At 55.1% G+C, this 17,028-nt stretch overlaps 1 protein-coding gene across 2 annotated transcripts in view; it reads left to right on the forward strand.

The window, feature by feature from the left end:
• The first annotated feature begins 256 nt into the window (after window positions 1–256).
• The window catches only part of FRMD5 (FERM domain containing 5), a 68,610-nt gene continuing 51,838 nt past the window's right edge, over window positions 257–17,028 (forward strand). For both annotated transcript variants that reach the window (XM_039557559.1, XM_039557560.1), the window contains exon 1: window positions 257–436. In XM_039557559.1, coding sequence (XP_039413493.1) covers window positions 335–436 — 102 coding nt within the window. In that variant the 5' untranslated portion in view covers window positions 257–334. The remainder of the gene's footprint in view (window positions 437–17,028) is intronic.

Here is a 17,028-nt window from a genome sequence, read left to right on the forward strand (position 1 = left end):
GCGGGGCCGTGCCGCTCGTGCCGCATTGGTTTGCGGCGGAGCCCGTCACCGCCGCCGCGCCGAGATTGGCCCCCGCAGCCGGCGCCGGGCGACCCCCGGGCCCGGCCTCCTCCCCGCCCGCCGAGCGCCGCGGCCCGGGCAGGGCACCGGGCACGGGCACCGCGCTCCGCTCCGCGCCGCCTGCAGCGGGGGCAGGGCCGGGCCGAGCCGGGCGGGGGGCGCGCCCACAGCCCCGCCCCGCCCCGCGCCGCCCCGCGCCGCCCCGCACCGCGCCGGCAGCGGGATGTGAGCCTCGGCTCCGCCGGCAGCGCCCGCCGCCCCGCGCCCCGGGAAGATGCTGAGCAGGTGGATGAGTGGCAGCAGCAGGAACCTGGACCGCGAGTACAACTGCACTGTGCGGCTGCTGGACGACAGCGAGTACACCTGCACCATCCAGGTCAGGCTCCGCGGCACCGACACCGGGGCTGCGCTGCTCCCGAAGCCGCGGCGCTACCGCCCGGCCGCGGCAGACAAAAGGAGCGGAGCGGCGGGGGCGGCCCGGTGCTGCCCCGCGCCGCCAACAAAGGCGCCCCCCCCCTCCCGCTCCCGCCGCCCCCCGGCTCTCGGGCGGCGACCGGAGCTTGGCTGTCGGCGGCGGGGAGAACCCCGGGGCTGAGCCTGCGAACCCCTCCGCCGCGGAGGGGTGCGGGGATGGCGCGGAGAGCCGCCCGCCTGACCCCGGCGCGGTGATGCCCGCAGCACCCGGAGCACAGCCGGAGCCGGAGCGGGGCAGGGGCAGTCCGGCACGGCCGCCCCGGGGCCGGGGGAGCCGTGGCCGTGCCCCGCGGAGCCGCTCGGTGCGAGCCCTCCGCCGCCGGGCGCGGGGGCTGCGCGCAGCGCGGGGAGGACGTGGGTGCGAAGTGAAGTACGGAGGACGCAGCGGGGCAGGGATGCCCAGGGATCCGCGGGGCAGGGATGCTGCAGGGCAGGGATGCGCGGGGGATGCTGCTGGCAGGGACAGACCCTCCCGGCCCCGCCGCAGCCGGGTGCCCGCTCTGCCTCCCCCGTTAGCGCCCGGCTTGCCGTGACGAGCTCTCGGGTTTTGTAATCGTCCGGAGCGGCGGGGACGGGCGCGCATCCGCCGCCCCCTGCGCCCCCGTGCCGGGAGAGACCGGGACCGGGGCCAGGACCCGTGGTCGGGGCCGTCGCCCCTCAGCCGCTGTCCCTTTGCTGCCAGGGCTGCGAGGGACATCGCTCAGCGCGCAGATGTCGTGGGATGTGTCGTATTGCTGAAAACTAGGGAAACGCACTCCCGGGCTCCGCTGGAGCTAGTCCGGTACCGGGACCGTGTGACCGGGGGATGAGAGAAGCATCCCTGGCTCCGGCTGCTGCTGCGCTTCATTCCTGCCATTAGCATCATCCTTGCAAGGGAGCTCACGAAAACCTGTGCGGAGCCGCACGCGCGGGGATTGCTGCTGGAGGCGGCTGGCCCCAGCCCAGCCCGTGGGCGATGGAAAATTCGGGGCAGAGTTTTGAGTAAAGGTGACTCAACACGTCAATAGCAACAGCTCCCACCGTCCAGCTTCGGGGACCCCCAGTTCTCCCTGCCCTGTGATGCCAAGGAGGGGTGAACATCCTTTCATTTACAGGCACAAACCTGCTTTTGGTGATAATGCCAAAGGACGGTTACCAAGGGTGCTGCAGGCTATGGGAGGCACCGTCATTTTGGCTTAAACAGTCTAAAATTGATAAATAGGGTGATTTGTGCAAATACCACTGAAGAATGGTGGTAACGCTGCCAGTCCTGGCTCACCTCCCCCACCGGGGTTGTAAAGTGTGACCCAGTAAACAGCTCGAACAGCAGCCCAGTTTATTTTGCATAAGCCAAACTAATTCGTCTCTCAGAGGTTGTTTTTAATAGAAATTAAATGGGAAACTGTAGTTTGGGAGAGAAAGTGTGGGCAGAGCAGTTCAGAAAAATCTGGATTTTCTGCCCTTAAGACAATTTGACAAGGTGTCGTCATTTTGTATGTCGGTTTTTTTAAAGAGAAAATACTACTTGGTCCCATATTCTGGTTGATATTTTATGTGTAGCATAGTAAACAGGGAATCCTGGTATTTAGCATGCATGACCTGAGGGATGAAGAATTTGCTCCTGCTACCCTGACAAGCAAGGTTACCCCACTTAAATGCTTGCTCTCGCTTGCTTTCATGCTGCCTTATAAGCCAAGTATTTATAGTCCATGCAAAATTAGGGAGAACATAGCAGGAATGTGTAATGTCTCGCAAGTGAGGAAGCCGGCACCGCGCAGGCTGAGAGCTCTGAATGAGTTTTGAAGGTCATTCCCTCACGAGCACAGAGATTTCACATCTTGCCGAGATCCACAGTGTCTCCTCACCCAGGCTGGTTCTGCGCCTGTTGGATGTAATTTATGTCTTTCTATTTTTGCTTAAATCCGGAGAAACTGGCCGAAGCAGCAGTCATGGTTCTCACACGCAGTGCTCTGGATCCGGGCACACGTCTGGGAGTGGAGCTGTGGCTGGAAGTTTGTGCCTGTGGTTTTGCTGCTGTGCCTGTGTGTCCTCCCTGGCAGCAGGGATGAGGATGGGCTTTGTGCCCTCCCTGGAGTGTGGCCTGTCTGACAGGTCATCTGGCTTCACTGCTGGGGAGGAGAAAGCAGCACTCGGAGGCAGAGCTGATTTTAAGAGGGTTTATTTACATTTCAGATAATGGCATTGGTTAAACCTGTCATAAAATAAACCTCTGGCTGTGCTTGATGAAGGTGTGTGAGTAGGGGTTTGGTGCTGCTGGATAATACCTGAGCATTCTGCTTCTAAATAAAGCCTTTTTTATGTGATTATCCAAGATTTGCTTTGTTCATATTCCCATGTTGAACGAGCAGTTCATTGTCTGAGCTGGGATGAATTCTTCCTCTTTTTTTCCTGAATTTTCACTCCTGAGCAGCCCATCCAAGCAGGCAGAGGGGCCTGGAGGTCTCCTCACTGAGGCCCCCCAGATGCTGTTGGGGGACAGAATTGCCATGGGCACAGGGACTGCGGTGCAATGGGTCGGGGCAGCGGGGTTGGCACCTTTTGTAGTGAGGTTTTCTTGTGAATTCCAGTGTTTGCTGGTTTAGGGAAGATGTTGTCCCAGCATCTGTCTGTGCTGGATCCCGGGGGTCAGTCCATGTCTGCCAGCGAGCAGGGCCCTGATCTCAGCCCTGCCAGGACTTGGGGACTTGTAGCAGCTGCCTGGATGTGAAGATGTTCATCTTTTGTCTGGGAAAAGCTGATATTTAACAGTATCACAGGCCACAGAGGCACCTTTTAAGGGAATAAAGGTGGTGGTTTGTGTGTGGTCTCCATCAGGTATGAGAAGGCAGCAGTGCCATCCCTGCTTCATCCCTTGGCATGTGCTGACTGCCACCTGTGGGCGTGGGGACCCTGCTCACACCCGTCCTGAGACGTGTCCCCAGGGAGCGGGGCCTGACAGAGAAGGGCAGCCATTCCTGAAGGCGTTTTGCTCATCTCCATGGTGAGGGGCTGGTCTAGCTGTGTGTTTAATTTAACGTCCACCCCTCGTGCTCCGTGTCTCCAGGAGGGACGTGGAGCAGGCTGCTGGCCAGGCTCCTTGCAGCGCCGTCGGGATGAAAAGAGCTCTGAAACACCCAGCAATGCTGTGGTTTGCTGTGAGTGAGTTGCTTGTCTGAGGAAATGTTTCAAATTCTTCACTGTGGTGTCAGTGGTGGCATAAAAGGCTCAAAATAATTAATGATTTGCCATTGCTTGATGCATCAAGCTTTTTCCTGAAAAGACAGTGGCATTTTGTTTCAAACCCCAGTAGAACGACAGGAACGTGGAGACATGAGAAAATAAATATATGGTTTCTTAGATGCAGAATGTTAGAACTTTCTTGCATAAAATCGGGAAGGAATGAAAGCGAGCTCCTGGCTGCACTCTGGGACAAACCCCCTGTTTCCCACTTGGAGCACAAAGTTCTTCAGGAGCCCTGACAGGATCATTAATATCAGGCAGCAGCACAAAGGGGAATCTGGCGGTTTGTGGCAGTGAAGGTTATTTGTTCATTATCTTTTTATCTTCGGAGAGTTTCCAGTTGCTTTTCCCGGGAAGTAGGTTAGGAGACCGCTGCTTCCGCGGGGGGGGCTCCGCTCTGCAGCCCCGAGCACGGGTGACGCTCTGGGGGGACAGAGGCCGCTCCCGCTTCCGAGAGCGCCACAAACCAGGGGCTCTGTGCCGAGCTGTTGGTGTCTGTCTGTCCCAGAGCCCTCCCTTCCCTTAATACTGGAGCTCGAGTGCGGGGACGGGGACCGGGGCCAAACCCATTGTCAGAAATGCGGCATGTGGCGGGCTGCGGGTCCCCGGCTGCGGGTCCCCGGCTGCGGGTCCCCGGCTGAGGGTCCCCGGCTGAGGGTCCCAGGCTGAGGGTCCCAGGCTGAGGCTCAGCACCGTGGGTCGGGCGCTCCGAGCATCCCCCGGTCTCCTGGTCCGGCGGCAGCGAGGGCCCGGCAGAGCCCCCGAGCAGCTCCAGCTCGGTTCGGCAGGGGGGAGACCCAGGCTGGGGGCTGGGCTGCAGTGGGCACAGGGTTCTCCGGGCTGCGGGTCCCAGGGAGGCTGAAAGCATTACCACAGCTTTGCTGTTGGCTGTTCAAAGTCATGTTTTTATTCATAGCCTTGGAAATGTGTTTGCAGCAGAAACCCATGGTTCTGGCTCAGCTGTGTCTCCATGAGTTGTGCTGGTGGGGCAGCTCCTTCGCCCCTGGCTCCAGCATTTCCATACACTTGGTTTTGTAGGCTTGGGAGGAAAGTGCCTGAAATGCACAATGAGTTTGAAGGGAAAACAGCAGTCAAAGCAGAGCGTTTTGTCTCCTTTTCCTCTTAAATTTATGTCCAACAATATAATTTTAAATACAAAAGATACAGAAGGCAGCTGAGGAAAACATCCACTAAATGTCCGCTGAAAAAGGGGGACAATATTCATTCACATTTCAATGGGAGCAAAACCCCAGGTTGTTTTGAAAACCTGTGGAAAATATTTCTATTGCTGTTCTTTCTCTGCCAGCCGAAATGTCTGTTTTCTGTTCACTTTTCATACCTGTTTTACAACATTACCTGCTGTGAACCCGCCGGCTATTCCCCTCTCAGGAGCCAATTTCCTGACAGAACTACTTTGCTTATCACTTTCTTGTGGAAGACGTTGAAGGCAAATATAGGCATAGAGTCAGATCTGGATATAGATGTCCACATGCTCGTGCACACACACACAGATGCCATTGGAGAGAGATGCGTACCACAGCACCATGAAAAAGGAATTCGCTCCTTCTGTCATGTTAGAATTAGGTAATGTGCAGCAGGAGGCTTTTTTTGAGGTGTCTGGGGAATACTGAAAGTGCTGTGAGCAGCCCACTTATTTTTAATTTTTGAGTCAGGCTCCAGGAGCCCAGAGGGATTGTGGACACGGGGATGACGTCGATGGCAGTGTGCTGGCAGCGCCAGGACTCACACGATGCCTTGGTTTGCCCCATACAGGACCAGAGGCACTGGAAGCTCCTGTGATCCCTCTCCGACCTGGCACATCTGTTTTGTCGCTGAAATATCGCAGCTGGCTTCTCCTGGAAGCCGTGTATGGAGTGGACAAGGACTCTGTAGGGAGCAAGACCCTCACTGAGATGCCATCAGTGGTGGTGGGCAGGGCCCTGCTGGAGATGCCCTCATTCTGTGGAAACTCCTCCCCAGCTCATGCAAGGGTGGGGGTCCTCTCCAGGGTGTGTGGCATCATAGAATCCTGGAATGGTGTGGGTTGGAAGGGACCTTAAAGCCCCTCCTGTTCCACTCCCTGCCATGGGCAGGGACACCTTCTACTGACCCAGGTGCTCCAAGCCCCAGTGTCCAACCTGGCCTTGGACACTTCAGGGATCCAGGGGCAGCCACAGCTTCTCTGGGTACCCTGTGCCAGGGTTTTGCCACTTGGCTCAGGGAGTGGCTCCTTGATGGGCCCTTCATGTTCGAGGATGGCTTGTGTCATGCGATGTGAGGAGGGAATTTGTCAGTGGGCAAAATCCAGCCCTGTGGTTTCCTCAACACCTCAACCTGCTGGGGATGGTGGCACTGTCCTGTGTCCCACGGCCAGCAAGGGGTGTGGGGGGCTGGTGGGAATCCCAACAGCGGAGCAGAGCACACACGTGCTCCCACCGAAACAGGAGCTGCGGCTCCGAGCAATCCCTGGAAATCACCACGCTCCTGGCTTCCAGAGGCAGGGAAAGCATGGCCCTGCTGTCACCTGTTAGAAATGACATGTGTTACTGAGAAGGCTGGGAACAAGCAGGGTTTGCTGTGAGGGAAGTGCTGGGGTTTATTTGCCATCAGTTTTGTGGAGAACAGACAAACCCTCGTTAGCCTGGGGTCAGGCTGGGGACTGTGGCAGAGCCCTGAACATTTCCACTGCCATCGGCCACTTGTTTGTGGGTAGAAAACACAATTATTGTTTAGTTAGAGCAAGCTTTGGAGTTGCTTCTGCAAATAAGGTTTCAGGTAAAATTCTTTTATTTTAAGTGTTTCTGAGGTAAATTATTCCAGCAGTAGGGGAGCAATTTCTTGTTGATGATCTGGAATTGCTGTGAGGCTGATGTGTCCACAGTGAGTGTCTGCAGGGACTGTGGCTCTTGCACAGCACAGGGGAGATGGCAGCAGGTTCTGACAGGTGCAGGGATGCTGTGGTTACCTTGGGCCAGAGTTTGTCGTGCCAGGGCTGGGGGATGATTGGAAAGGATCATTGAATCATAGAATCATGAAATGGTTTGGGTTGGAAGGGACCTGAAAGTTCACCTTGTTCCAAACCCTTGCCATGGGATACTTCCCACCAGACCAGGTCGCTCCAAGGGTGAGGCTAAATGCCCTCCTCTGCCAGGATTAGTAGTTACTTATTTCTGGTTTTTCCTACCAGCCTATTGGCAGCTTTAGAACTCAGGAAAATATATCCTATCCTGATTTGTGGATTCTCCCCTTGCATTTCCATCAGTGTTACATCCACTGCAGCACTTGGTTAGTCTCTGAAGTCTTATTTATGTGGCACCTTTGTCACCCCAAGAGACATTTTCCTTGTGCTCCAGCCCATGCCAGCAGAGCTCTGCCAGCTGCTGCCCAGGCCCAGAAGAAAGGCAAACCCACCATCCTTGGTCACCACAGGAAGGAATCCACACTTGGAGCATTTTTGGAGCTGTCACCAAAGCAGAACACCACCTTAACCAGGGCAGGCTCCATGCCTGGGGCGGGAGCAGCCGCTCACAGGATGGAGCAGCACGGCCCAAGGTTGCTGCTCCCTGCAGGAGCCCTGTGGCTGCCAGAGCTTTTCTGCTCAGTGAGGAAGAGGAGCGTGAAGGGCAGCAGGGTGGGAGCACGCGAGCTCCGTGTGGGAACATGTTCTCTGGGACTCACGGACACGAAAGCTTTTTGTTGTTGTGCTGGGCTGAGCAGGCTGGGACGGCAGAGGGAACGTCCCCAGCGCCACATGTCACGGCCAGCACGCCGAGCCGTGCTCTGTCAGCCTGTGGAACACTGGCACTCCTAGAAAATAAAAACAAAAAAATTAGAAATTACATGAAATCTCATTAAATGTGTCACCCAGCGGCATGTGTGCCTGCGTGGCTTGTGTCAGGATGCCAGAGGATGCTGGGGCAGAAGCCAGGTGAGCAGCACTGGCAGGAGATGTGCCAGCTCTTCTGCCCAAATCCTGGAGATCAGCTCCTTCCTCTCCAGAAAAGAAAACATTTGGAAGTGTGTTTCCTTCCAGAGGGCAGGGATACGTGAGATATTGGGAAGGAATTCCTCCCCGTGAGGGTGCTGAAATCCTGGCACAGGGTGCCCAGAGAAGCTGTGGCTGCCCCTGGATCGCTGCAAGTGTCCAAGGCCAGGTTGGACACTGGGGCTTGGAGCACCCTGGGGCAGTGGAAGGTGTCCTGCCCATGGCAGGGGTGGGGCTGGATGACCATTAAGGATCCCTTCCAACCCAAACCATCCCAGGATTTGATAATTCTATTTGCAAACAGTGCCTGGTTCTGAGTCTGATGTTTTCCTGGGAAGGGCCAGGGGCAGGTGTGGGAATGCGCTTCAGGTGCTGGTGCAGAAAAGCTCTTTTTATTTCTAAGCAAAACCAGGATTTCTCTAAGTGTGGAGGAATGATCCGATGGGATCCTGGGAGGCAGCTGGGCATTTTGTCCCTCCTGCTTTCCCCTTCTAAAGCTGCAGGCACTGCTCTGCCCTTAATTACACTTGGGTATTAATTACCCTCCAAGCACATCACCTCCACCAGTGCTCCTGTCTTTGTCTGTAGAAGTGACTTGGCAGCTGAAATTTCATGAGGAACTTGGTTAATTGTTCACACACAGAATACAAGATGCCATTGTGCTTCCTCCAGCTTGTTATCTGGGAGGGACTCGGGGGTAAAATCCAGGAAAATCTGATTTTCCTCAGCAAAGTAAGCGGCTGTCGTGGCCGATCCCCATCAGAGCTGCGCTGCCACGGCAGCGGGGCTGGTTTTATGTAACCCCTTGGTGGGGCAGGGCTGTATTTCAAACCACGGGATCAACTCTGCATGTCCATTACTGGATGATCCCAGCCCTCCTTATGGAAACCAGGGAGTGTTTGTTTTCCCAAGTTGTCCAGTCTTTGGTCCTGGCCAGGAAAGTTGATGTAAATGGAAACAGCTCCTCTGCACACGAGGGAACAGACTGAAAACCTTCCTGGTTCTTTACAATGTACTTTGTGTGGGGAATATGGAAAGGTTAGGAAATTCCTCCTGGAGAGGTGCGGGCATTGCAGGGCTCAGAGCCATGGGCTGGCTCTACCCTGATGATTTATCAGAATAATTTTGCCATAATAATTTTAACATACTTTCTTTGGCTGTTTGAGCTGGGAGCCTCCCTCTGCTCCCAGCCGGCCACGATCCCACCGGAGCCAAGCAAAGGCTGAGTCCCATTTTCCTGCCCTGGGAGTGCCAGTTCTCTGCACTGAGAAGCTCACTGGAAATTCAAGGTTCACATGTATTTTAATCTTTCCTGTCCTGGGAGTGCCAGTTCTCTGCACTGAGAAGCTCACTGGAAATTCAAGGTTCACATGTATTTTAATCTTTCCTGTCTCACAGTAAAGAACATGAGCCCTGGACTCCTGAGCAGAGACAAACCCTTGGGCTGGGTCAGGAGGAAAACCCAGGTGGGCCAGTCCCCGGCAGGTACTGGCATCTCACCAGACAATCAAGGTGTTTTTCTCCATGATAATTAACAGCAGCTTCCACAGCCAGTGAGGTCTCCGTTCATTAATGTGGGATGTCAGGATCTGATCAATGCTGCAGCTGGAAATAGAATATTTTGGCTGCATAATGTCTGTTACCAAAGATGTTAATTATAGTGGCATATCTGTCACATCGATGAGGGGCTTGTGTTTTTCAGAGGGTTTATAGTGGCTGTTTTGTGTTGACTCTTACCCTGGAACACAGGCTGGAATCCCAAAGGAAATATCCATCCAGCTGCCTATAGGGGATTTTTTTAATAAAAATTGACAAAAATTGAGTCAGCCATTCTGGAGCTGGAAAGAGGCTTTAAGGATATATAGATCAGGTAGTTTGTAGCAATTGCAACTATCCCTTATACACTTAACTCATGGAATGGGAAGTATATTGGGACTGGGAGAAAAAAAGCTGGAATCCAATAGACTTGTGTTTGAAAAATAATAATAAATCTGCTGAGCAGGTACTTTTCATGAATCGATCTAGTTCTCATTAGCTTTTCACTGTATAGTTTGCTGACTAATATTTCTGGCTTGCAAGTAAAAATGGCTTTCCAAAGGAAATATGGAATGAGAACAGAGTGTTTTTGGGACCTCAAACCTGGAGCTCCTGTGGCCATTGAAAAAGAAGAGATGTGAGGACAGCAGAAACACAGGAACAGAGAAGAGGGCTGGGGTTGGAGTGACAGTGAGACAGGACCAGGGCAATGAAGGTGTGATGGGTACTGGGAGCATTCCTGCTGTGCCAGCCCATCCTACTCCATCTGTACAGGGACACTCGTGATCCCTGTGGCACCGTGGAACTGAGCCTTGGCTCCGGCCCTTGCTGTGGTTCTGTCAGACCTCCTGCCCAAGGTGCTCTCTTGGACCAAGTCCCAGCCTAAATCTCAGTGATCCCGTGCTCTTTCTCAATATTAAGGCTCTTCTCCTGGGCTTCTCTCCCTCTGGCCCTTGTCACTGCTGTCTTTCCTTTCTCCCCCAGCGTTTATTCCCTGTGTGTTAACAGGTTGGCATCGTTCCCGTTTGCAGGTTGTTATAAACCCCCAAACCGGCAGGCAATGATTCCCCAGCCTGTCACTGCTTCTTGGGAGCGACTCCTTGAGCACATGATGGGGCTTTTTTCTGCCTGTGATTTCTGCTTCGGTGACAGATTTCTTCATGTGGGGCTTGATGAAGCTGAGGGTGCTCAGGGCTGTACAGGGAGCTCAGCAGGGCTGTGCCCTGCCAAGCTTCCAGGCGGAAGCACATTCCCTTCATGGAGCCTTGGTCCTCGCTGGGAACCCCAGCTTCACATCTGGGCTTTGTTCTGGACATGAGTAAGGTGCCAATACAAAATTAATCCAACGAGGTAAGCTGTAAATGACACTGACAGGGGCTCCTCCCTGGCTCCTGGGATGCTTCCTGCTGCCAGCAGGAGCACACGGGCACCTGGGCAAAGTCCCCTGGAATTGAATAAACCCACAGCGAACAGGCTGAGGCTTTTCTCAGAGCCAGTGAGAGGAGAGCGCTCCTATTTCCGTAGGGCTTTGTAATTAACACAGGGAATTTTGTTCCGGGATGTCATTGAGTGTAATGGGGAACGATGGCTGAGGCAGTTTAGGCTGATTCAGTTTGGAACTTCTGTGGGCGGTGTGTAATTCCCAGCTCTGCTGGGCTCTTCCCAAGACATGTGTTTTTGGGACACAGTTAATCTCTGTATCCAGGAGCTGATGGGCCCTGCCACGTCCTGCTCATGTCCTAGGGCAAGCACACTGCAGGAGCAGCAGGGAGCACTGAGGGAGCCGGTGTTTCCCTCACTCCTAACTGGTCCTCTTACACGACGCTTCCCATTCCCTAAGCTGGTGTGTCTGCTATTCCTCATCCCCGGGGAGAAGTGCCACCTCCAGCAGGCACAGCCTCGGGGGTGGCAGTGGCTTGGTGGCCGTGGTGCCTGTGGGACACACAGGAGGGTCAGGAGGGGGGTTCAGGTGGGCTGGGGTTTTACACCCTGTGCAGTCTCCATGAGACGTGGATAAAGTAAAAACCCGCCCAGAAAGGCTCCAGCCTTGGCTTCTGTGCAGGTCTTGGGGCACCATAAATCAGCCTGAAGGAGTGACTGACCCCGCACACACACTGCCTAATTCGTCTCTTTTGCTTTGTTCCACGGATTTCTATGGAGAGAGTGGAGAAGTCAACGTTGAGTGCAGCTGGAAAGGCCAGGGATTGCCATGGGAACAGAGGAACAGGGCTGATGGCAGGCAGGGGACACTGCCACTGCCTGGGAGCTGCCCTCATCCCCACTGCCCCACTGCTGCTCTGGGGACATCGGGCTGGAGCTTCATGTCCAGCCTCTGGAATGATAACAAGGAGCTGTGTCCCACTGGAGTGAGTCCAGAGCAGCCTCCTCCTGACTCCTGGGCTCTGGGGCTCCTCCAGGGCTCCCCAGGTCTGTGCCAGCGAGGCAGGGTAGAGCTGTGTGTTTATTTATCCCAAAAGCCAGTGCCAAGGGGGTTATTTATGTACTTACTGAGGGTTTGCTTTTGCCTGTTTCATTTGTCATCATAACACAAGCTGGATCCTTCTCCACTTGCCTAAAGGAGGCTGGAGCCCGTCTGCCATGGAGAGGGGCTGGGAGAGATCTGAGAGCCCCTTCCAAGGCCTAAAGGGGCTCCAGGAGAGCTGGAGGGGACAAGGGTTGGAGAGACAGGATAAGGGGGAATGGCTTCCCACTACCAGAGGGCGGGATTAGATGGGATATTGGGAAGAAATTGTTCCCTGTGACGGTGGGGAGGCCCTGGCATAGGGTGCCCAGAGAAGCCGTGACTGCCCCTGGATCCTTGGAAGTGTCCAAGGCCAGGCTGGACGGGGCTTGGAGCATGCTGGGATAGTGGAAGGTGATCCCTGCCCATAGCAGGGGGTTGGAACAGGATCAGCTTTGAGGTCCTTCCCAACCCACATCCTTCCATGATTCCATGATCCATGGCAGTTTCCTGGGCAGACTGGTGCTGGTGTACCCTGTGCTGAGTGTTAGTGTGTCAGTGTTCCCGAAGGAGCTGTGCAATTCCCATTCCTGGTGTTTTCTCAGTGTCCAGGCAAAGGAATTATGGTGCTGTTTGGCTGCTGCTCTCTTCCAAGTGAGCAGCCTGGTGTGAAAGAAGCCTTACATGGAGCAGGCATGGGAAGGGTGAGTGCTTATGGCTTCTTTCAGATGTGCTTGGGAAAAAAAAACCTCTGATAAACTACAGAGGCCAGAAGAGCTCCTTCCGTAAGTGCTGCAGTTGTCCTGGTCTTCATTTGGATAGTCAGTGAGCCACAAGGATTGGCATCCCAGCCAAGGGAAGGGCTGAGGGGCAGTGGAGCTTAGTACAGCGTTAGAACAGATTCACTCAGCCCCTTCAAATATTTATGACCTTGCAATCCATACACATTTTAAGCATGTTTGACATCCTCCTATTCTGCTTTTGCTTGTGGAGAGAATCTGGAGAGCATCTGCCCAGCCGTGGGGGTGGCTGCAGTGGCCAGGCATCATGGGGGGCAGGTTTATGGCTGGGATTTAGGAAGGATCCATGGAGTCTGTTCCTAGAGAGCTCCTTAGTGTGAGGAGGGGCTTTGCACGGCACTCCAGGTGCTGGTGGCTCGTGCAGCCCATGGATTGGGATGCAGGATACCTGTGGGTGCTGGCTGGGCGAGGAGGGGTTTGGCTGTGGGGGTCATCCTGTCCTTGCCCACGCAGCTGGAATTGTGGGAGGATGCACCAGAGGACCACGGGCCGTGCTGGACCTGGGGCCAGGTCAGCAGGGGTGTCTCACCTGCTCAGGAGGGACAGGAACTTATTTTCAGCAAAAGAAAGTCAGTTGTAACAAGCCAGTTGCCTTCCTGCCGGAGGGACAATTCCTGTCAATCTACCACATTTTACTCTGGTGGGATAAAAATAGAGCACGATTTCCAGGCAGCAGCCGCACATCCTGTGGTCGTAATGAGCTCTTAAGGTAATTACCTTTGGTGGGAAAGAGCTGGAGAGGGCGTGTTCGGCTGACACAGGGAGCGTTTGCAAGAAATGGGTCTGTGCTCCCGTGAAAGGGCAGCATCCCACAGCAGGGAAGGCGGAGACGGGTTTGGGACAAGGGCCAGGAGTGACAGGACAAAGGGCAGTGGCTTCCCACTGCCAGAGGGCAGGGTTAGGTGGGATATTGGGAAGGAATCCTTCCCTGTGAGGGTGGGGAGGCCCTTTGCCCTGTGCCAGGGCCTCACTATGCTCACAGGGTAGAGTTTGTTGTAAAAGAATGTTTTAATCCATTTAATTTCTTCAAAGCCTTATTTTGAAGTGCTGTTCCATAGCTGGGGGTTATCTTAACAGAAATGATGATCTGCGATGAGAAAGTGCCACGTGCCACCCACTGCCAAGCTGTGCCCTACCAGAGGCTGTCCAGGAAGCCACCACTGCCCTGGGCATCCTCTCCCTGCCCCAGCTCTTGGTGCTGGGGGCTGCAGGGGCAGGTTGGACCCACCTTTTCCCCACTGAGGCTTTGCCCTCTCCAGGTCAATAAATAATCTCTTGGAGCACTGTGGTGCCTCCCAGCTCTATATATCAATTTACCCTGTTGCAGAATACCCAGTGCTTGCATGGAATGGGTAAATTACACCTCCCGCTGTTCCATCTTTGTAACGAATTCGATACCATCTTAAGAATATAAACCACGAGAGCGCTTTTGTCTGACTCAATTTGCCTTTGTGCAGCTGAGGGGCTGATCTCCCGAGCAGCGCCTTTCCCGAGCCTCTGGTAATCCTGAGGCTTTTCTTTATCGCAGTCTCCGATGTGTTTCCCCAATTACAGCCAGATTTATGTACCTGCAGCTCCCCTCCTCTGTGCTGAGGTGGGATAGGACCTCTCCAGCCCCGGGGCTCCGCAGCCGCTCTCGGTGCGCTCACACCATGTCACACAGAGAGGAGCTTGTCCAGCCGTGACTCCTGCGGTGTGCAGGCAGCATTCCCTCATCCTGCTGGGTGTTTTCCAAGCCTGGCTTCAGCAGTGAAGTGCTCCTATAAACCCACCCGACTCCTGCCCCCATCAGTGGCTGTGGCTGCGAGGTTTCCATCAGACATGAGGGAATTTGCACCAGAGGAGGAGGTGTCACCTGTTCTATGTGGCACTGCACACGCCGCTCCTCTGGGCTTGTGCCAGAGCTGGGATTTCCTGTCCTGGAATGTCAGACTGGGGAGGATTCTGCAGAACCTTCCTTAATATAAAATTCCATGTCAGGGATCAGCATTAACAGCCCCGATGCAGCTGGTGTTCCTTGGGAAGGGGCTGCAAGGGAGGATAGAGTCAGGAGTGAGGACGGAGAGTGGTTCTGGATCAGCAGCTCTGAGGACAAAGCCTCAGCTTTGCCATCCCTGTGGAGCAGCTGGACCCTGGCCCTGCCCTCAGCACCCACTGCAGAGGGTCTGGTGTGATGGGAGCTGTGGGATGGACAGACTGACACCCTGAGGAGCAGGGCCATGGAATGGGAGCACTGGGATGGACAGACTGACACCCTGAGGAGCAGGGTCCTGTGGCAGGGCCAGGCAGGGTCCCCCCAGACCCACAGTGGGAGGACGAGGTGCTGTCCAGAGGCTGCTGCAGGCACCGAGCAGGGTGTAAATCTCTGGTTGGGAGCCAAGCAGTGCCTTCATGCAATTCAAGCCACTCCTGTGCAATGTAAACATCATCACTGCAATAAAGCTGAAGGTCTGGTGCTGGCAGATAACAACTTGCAGCAGGGTGTCAGCAGGAGCAGAGCCTGCACTGAAGGATGCTCGTGCTCCTCACTCCTTGGGGGACGTGGTGGTGCCTGTGCATGTTCCAGAGTGTGGGGTCACAGGCCAGGACATCAAATTTTTATCTTTTAATTGGTTAATGCCATGTTCCATCACCCTGGCTGGCGTGGGATTTTCACTGTAATTAATACTAATAAACACATTTGTTGGAGAGGGCACTGGAAAGCTTTTCATACAGTGCTGTTTTCTCCCTGAATTATCATTTTGGTTTACACCAGACCCCAAAAACACAGCCTGCCCACAGCTGTGGTGTGCAATGGCACTGGGCCAGGGGTGCTGGTGACACCCTAGAGCTTGGTGTCCCTGTGTGGGGCTGGGTTTGGAGGAGCTGTTGGGGAATGGTCTCCCTGGAGGAGCATCTCTCATCGGCGGGACAGAGCTGAGCCCCCCATCACCCAGCCCGCCCTGGCAGGAGCAGTAGAAGTAGCAGGAGCAGGAGCAGGATCTCACTCAGGCTGGCATTGCTGGACGACAGCCCTGCACTGCCCAGAGCAGGAAATGACCACCAGGGGCTGCCCCAAAGGTGATTGCTCTTTTCCTTCCCTCCTCATCTGAAGTGCCTCTCTGCTGCCTTGTCTGACACTGAGCCCCAGGCATTTTGCTGGAGTATTTGGTGCACTGCGCATTGCTGGGATCAGGGAGGTCCCAGGGGGCTGTGGGTGCTGTGCCCCAAAGCTGAACTGGCCCCCAGACGCTGCTGTGCCCCAGGTGCTCCCCAGGAATGCTGAACCTCAAGATTCCCTGTGGGGAGATGCCGCAGCTCTCAGGGTGCTGCTCCTCTGCTGTGCTCCTGCACCAGGCACAGTCTCGGTGCTGCCAGGCAGGCAACTGCTCTTCCCTCAGTGCATTCCCCCATCCTCCACCCCTTTTGCTGGCATTTGTGTCTCCATGTGCACCAAGGGATGCTGCCAAGGATGTGGTCTGTCCATGACTGAGCAGTGGTGCCCCTGGGCATGGTGAAGGGTCTGCCTTGGCACCCTGCTAAAATCTGGGGGTGTTTCTGAAGGTGGCTGAGGAATGTGGGGCTTGAATTCAATTTCTGACAGCCTAGAGCTTCTATTTCCAGTGCTAAACTGCAGGGACTCAGAGATGGACAGGGAGCAGTGGATCCTGGGCTGTTTGGGAGTGTTTCTGTATCAGGCCTGTTACAGCCACTTGCTCACAGGGAAAGGTGCAGCTGGATGCAAGGGAAGATCCCAATTCTTCCAGCTGCCAGGCACAGCTATTTTCCCTCTCCATCTCCTCTGCATATTCCAGACATGGGATCTGCACTGACCTGCAGCCACCTGAGTTCCTCAGCAGCTCAGAGTGAGAGGACCACCCTCCTCTGCCATTTATCCATCAATTTGTGCCAGGCAGGAGCCTAATGGAGCGAGTAACGCCCGAGCTGGGGCTCTGCAGGGCCACGGCACAGCGCCGTGCCTGGGGAGAGCTCAGCATTCTGAGACATTCCTGTCACCTGTGCAGGGAGGGATGGAGGGATGCATGGATGGATGCACGCATGCATGGATGGATGGATGGATGGGTGTCCCCAGTCCTGCCAGGGTCCTGTTCCCCAGGGATCTCTGGTGCCCCGTGCAGGGCAGGGGTTGCTGCACACTGGTTTGTTCCCTAGGGACAGGGCCTGTTGGGAGAGAACAAGCGGTGATGGTTTTAAACTGAAAGAGTGTCAGGGTACAAGAGATACAATAAGAGGGTTTTTATGATGAGGGGGGTGAGGCCCTGGCACAGGGTGCCCAGAGAAGCTGTGGCTGCCCCCGGATCCCTGCAAGTGTCCAAGGCCAGGTTGGATGGAGCTTGGAGAAACGTGGGATAGTGGAAGGTGTCTCCTTTTTTGGCCCCAGGGACTGCAGCATCAATCCCTGGCATCAATCCCAGGAGACTGCTCCAGTACAAACATCCCTGTTTCCCCCGGGAAGGGGGTCAGAACCAGGAGCTCTCTGGGTCAGAGCAGTT

The sequence above is a fragment of the Corvus cornix genome, chromosome 10 (assembly GCF_000738735.6).
Source record: "Corvus cornix cornix isolate S_Up_H32 chromosome 10, ASM73873v5, whole genome shotgun sequence".
Taxonomy (NCBI): Eukaryota; Metazoa; Chordata; class Aves; order Passeriformes; family Corvidae; genus Corvus; species Corvus cornix.